Genomic DNA, 3436 nt, shown 5'->3' with positions numbered 1-3436 from the left:
ATTGCCTTTTCCGGGTGGAATTTTTATTTTAAAATTTTGAGTGCCTGATTTTAAGGTTCTTGAGATTTTAATCACTTCCGATTTTCCGTTATTTGTACCCTTGGTGACGTATATTAAATTTTCAATATGCTGCCGTTCTGCAGTAGTGCTCCACTAATTGTGAGTTATTGCCATTAAATGTTTCCCATCATTGCATTATTAAGCTCAAAACCAACGTGCGAGCTTTATTAAATTTCACAAACGTCATTATTACGGTCGGTCGTAAATGAATCTGAAAATTTAAATGAGTGTTAAGCAGAATGGACGTATTAATGCACATACTGATATCACAAATATCACAATTCTCTGAATCGTTTCCACTGTTCTGGTTATAATTTACCCTGCTTTCATTCAAGTTTATTACATTATGTACCTACATTGGTGGTGTTTACTAGACTCATTTCATTTGGAGACGGGACCGCAAATCTATTTTAATTTGTAAACGTGAACCTAAGAACACAAGTCACAAGGATTGAATGCGGAGGTGTCTCACCACTAAGACCTAAACTGCGGTTAGCCACAGACTAGCCCGTCTCCAAAGGGACACTTTCACCCTATTATTCTACTATCCGTACGTGACACCCTTATTTATTAGTTGAACCTGGTGTAGCAACGTTTTTGTACGTGACCCGCAATCTTTCTCTTTGCTCTCTGAATAATTTACTTTTCCCGTCGCACTGTATTTTAAATGCACACAAGGAGAACATGAATTTGTGCAAGTCAACATCAAAGGCTGTGCTGCAAAGAACCTGTATTGTAGTATTGTATTGACTCTAGTTCCTCCAGCACATTCAATGCAAGCTTTACGGCCTTCCATTTTAAAAGTATTCAAGGAAAAGAGTTTATTCATTCCATGTCTTTGATATTTTTTCTTTAATAGAATATTTTTGATACCGAGTTCCGAATATTAATCTGTTAAATGAAATATATTTATTAACATTTTTGTGTTTCTGAAGCTAAAATAATAATTTGCCTTCTTCGAATTCTTGGTAAAATCTAAAACATTTAAAGTATCTTTCGCAGCTATAAATTCGCGTGGTTCACTCTTGGCTAAATCTTAAATAACATTCTGGCTCACTTTCCTGTGTGTTGGCTCGAGGCTAAGTATTTTATTTCCCGTACACCTGCAAGCTGGATATAAATAATTGTGAGAATGGTTTTGCCTTCCTCGAGCAATGATTTTCCCTCAATATTACAACACTTTTATTTCTCCCGGCTGCACGGCCGTGAAAGTTTCTTTCCTGCGTATCATTGCTTATTCATAACTGAGCTTCGTAGAAGGTCATTCAGCACCACTTGGGAAGTTTCGCACTGAACTAGCACAAACCTAACGTTTTGATATAGAATCCAAATGCGGTGTGCATTTTGGCTGAGAGTAACTTGGCCGACGTATTGAGCTCTGTTTGCTCTCGAATTGGAGCAAGACTCCGCCGTTACTTCAGCCAGAGCAAAGACAAACTTACGCCATTGTGAACATTATACGGAATACGTTTATTACCTCTCCATTGCATTCCCCAACTACCTTAACGACGGGCCATTGTCTCGCAGCGTTTAGGCGGGTAGTAAAACTTTTATCCCTATTTTATTGCCTAGCTTACCTATTCGAAGAGGTCGAAACTGATTTAAGTGGAACCAAGTGATGGAGTCTAGTGAGTGTTGCACGCGATTCTTAAGGACTCGTGAATAAAAAAGTTTTGATTGAAAAGTGTTACAAAAAGCGGTGTATGAGAAGTGTTATTTTGGTGATTGATGAGAGGATGCGAAGTCGTCGGTCGCCCGTGCGGCGGAGACGCTAGAAGCGGTAGCGAGGAGCGGAAAGGGTGTCGGGGCGGGAGCGAGACGACTGGTGCCCGCACGAGGCGCGGCGTCATGCGCTGACGTGCGCGCGGCGCTGCGCTTGCTGCGGCGCGGCGCGATGCGCTCCGGCGCCTGAAATGGAGGAGGGGGGGTACTGGCGGCCGTCGTGCTCGTCGCTGTCGCTGGCGGAGCACCATGGCAGCACGGGCCACCTGTGCGCGCGCCACGCGCCTCAGCCGCGCGTCGCGCACCGCCACGCGCCGCACGCGCACGCGCACACGCACCACCGCGTGCCGCACACGCAGCACGCCGCCTCGTGCCCCGTGCACAGCCCCTTCCGACAGCCTGCGCCTGACTACTGCGCTGCGCATTCACAGGTTGGTTTCTTTTTCAGGAGATCAACAACACCTTATCAGTCTGCATAAAAGAAAGAAAGAAAGAAATAGACTTTATTGAACACAGTAAGCACAAATTATAAACAATAAGGCCTCAGCCTCGAGTTTAGCGGGCAGCGGGGCGGGAGCGGCGGCGGCGCGGGAGCGGGGCGGGCAACGCAGACCCGTTCTCGAAACAAGCGGGCAGCTCGCGCGGCGCTTTAGCGGCGAAGTGTTGTGTTCGGGGTTATGTTGTCGAGATATTTGTTTTTATTCGCAAACGAAATGTCTGAACAACGGCGACAATTTTATTTCGATTTATTGTGGGCAAAAGAAGGAGTGCGCTGCCCGCTCGTTGCCCGCTCCCGCGCCGCTGCCCGCTCGTTGCCCGCTCCCGCGCCGCTGTTTTCGAGAACCGGTCTATTTGATTTTACGCATAAGATCCTGCCGCTCCCGCGCCGCCGTCGCTCCCGCCCCGCTGCCCGCTAAACTCGAGGCTGAGGCCTAAGAACACAAAACGAATACACAAAATAGTGGGCCACTATGTCAATAGGCTCCCAGCTCAGCATTTATCCTGACATGCTTGTTCAGCGGATCAATTTTAAAATTCTTTACCAATTACTAACGGTTGTTTAATTTCTTTAAACAGACGTTTTTCACGATCTGTTAAACCGACCTATCTATAAGTATAATCATACCGACATGATGTGGAATGATTCAATTATATCGCAACGCATCAACCTTGGATAGAATTCTGTATGAAGCGACTTCTTTGCACTGAAACTATTTGAATACCCATTACAATCTTCGAACGATTCATCGAATTTACTCACCGTCTCTGCAACCTGAAATCTAAATACGAAATACGATTATAACACAATTAGAAAAAAGCTACGGGCCGTCCTTTGATGTATATGGTAATTAACCAATTAAAAGAAACCAATATTGATACACGTGTTCTTTCTTTCTGTCATGTTTTCAATTGGTTTAAACATAGCGTGCTATAGGTAATAGGCTACATTCATTATTAAACATAATATGATGTAAGGTATGAAACCTTACATATTCTACCACATCAATGTGTACCTACATATTCGTAAATCGTTGTATGTACACTTGAATGATTCGGGCCCAGCCGGGTTGTCGCGGCGGCACCTGCACATAATTTATCACGAGAGGCTGCAGTGATGTCGACCGACTCGAAGCGAATTGCTTATTTGGGAATA

The 3436-nt window shown here is 44.6% G+C and overlaps 1 protein-coding gene across 1 annotated transcript; it reads left to right on the top strand.

Moving 5' to 3' along the window:
• Nucleotides 1-1973: 1973 nt before the first annotated feature.
• LOC114366155 (histidine-rich glycoprotein-like) lies at nt 1974-2880 on the top strand. Its single transcript, XM_028322932.1, has 2 exons — nt 1974-2213; nt 2860-2880. The coding sequence occupies exons 1-2, from the start codon at nt 1974-1976 to the stop codon at nt 2878-2880; spliced, it is 261 nt and encodes an 86-aa protein (XP_028178733.1).
• Nucleotides 2881-3436: the final 556 nt, after the last annotated feature.

Source organism: Ostrinia furnacalis, unplaced genomic scaffold (genome assembly GCF_004193835.3).
Source record: "Ostrinia furnacalis isolate ACB-3 unplaced genomic scaffold, ASM419383v2 OfSCF0550, whole genome shotgun sequence".
Classification (NCBI taxonomy): Eukaryota; Metazoa; Arthropoda; class Insecta; order Lepidoptera; family Crambidae; genus Ostrinia; species Ostrinia furnacalis.
Note: the sequence above shows the minus strand (reverse complement) of the source record. Positions and strands in the feature narration are given on the sequence as shown.

Bases quoted from the DNA above. Each gene is read 5' to 3' on its own strand.
- LOC114366155 (XM_028322932.1), top strand. From the start codon at position 1,974: ATGGAGGAGGGGGGGTACTGGCGGCCGTCGTGCTCGTCGCTGTCGCTG. The intron at 2,214-2,859 runs GTTGGTTTCTTT...TTCTTTAAACAG, and splicing joins ACTGCGCTGCGCATTCACAG to ACGTTTTTCACGATCTGTTA.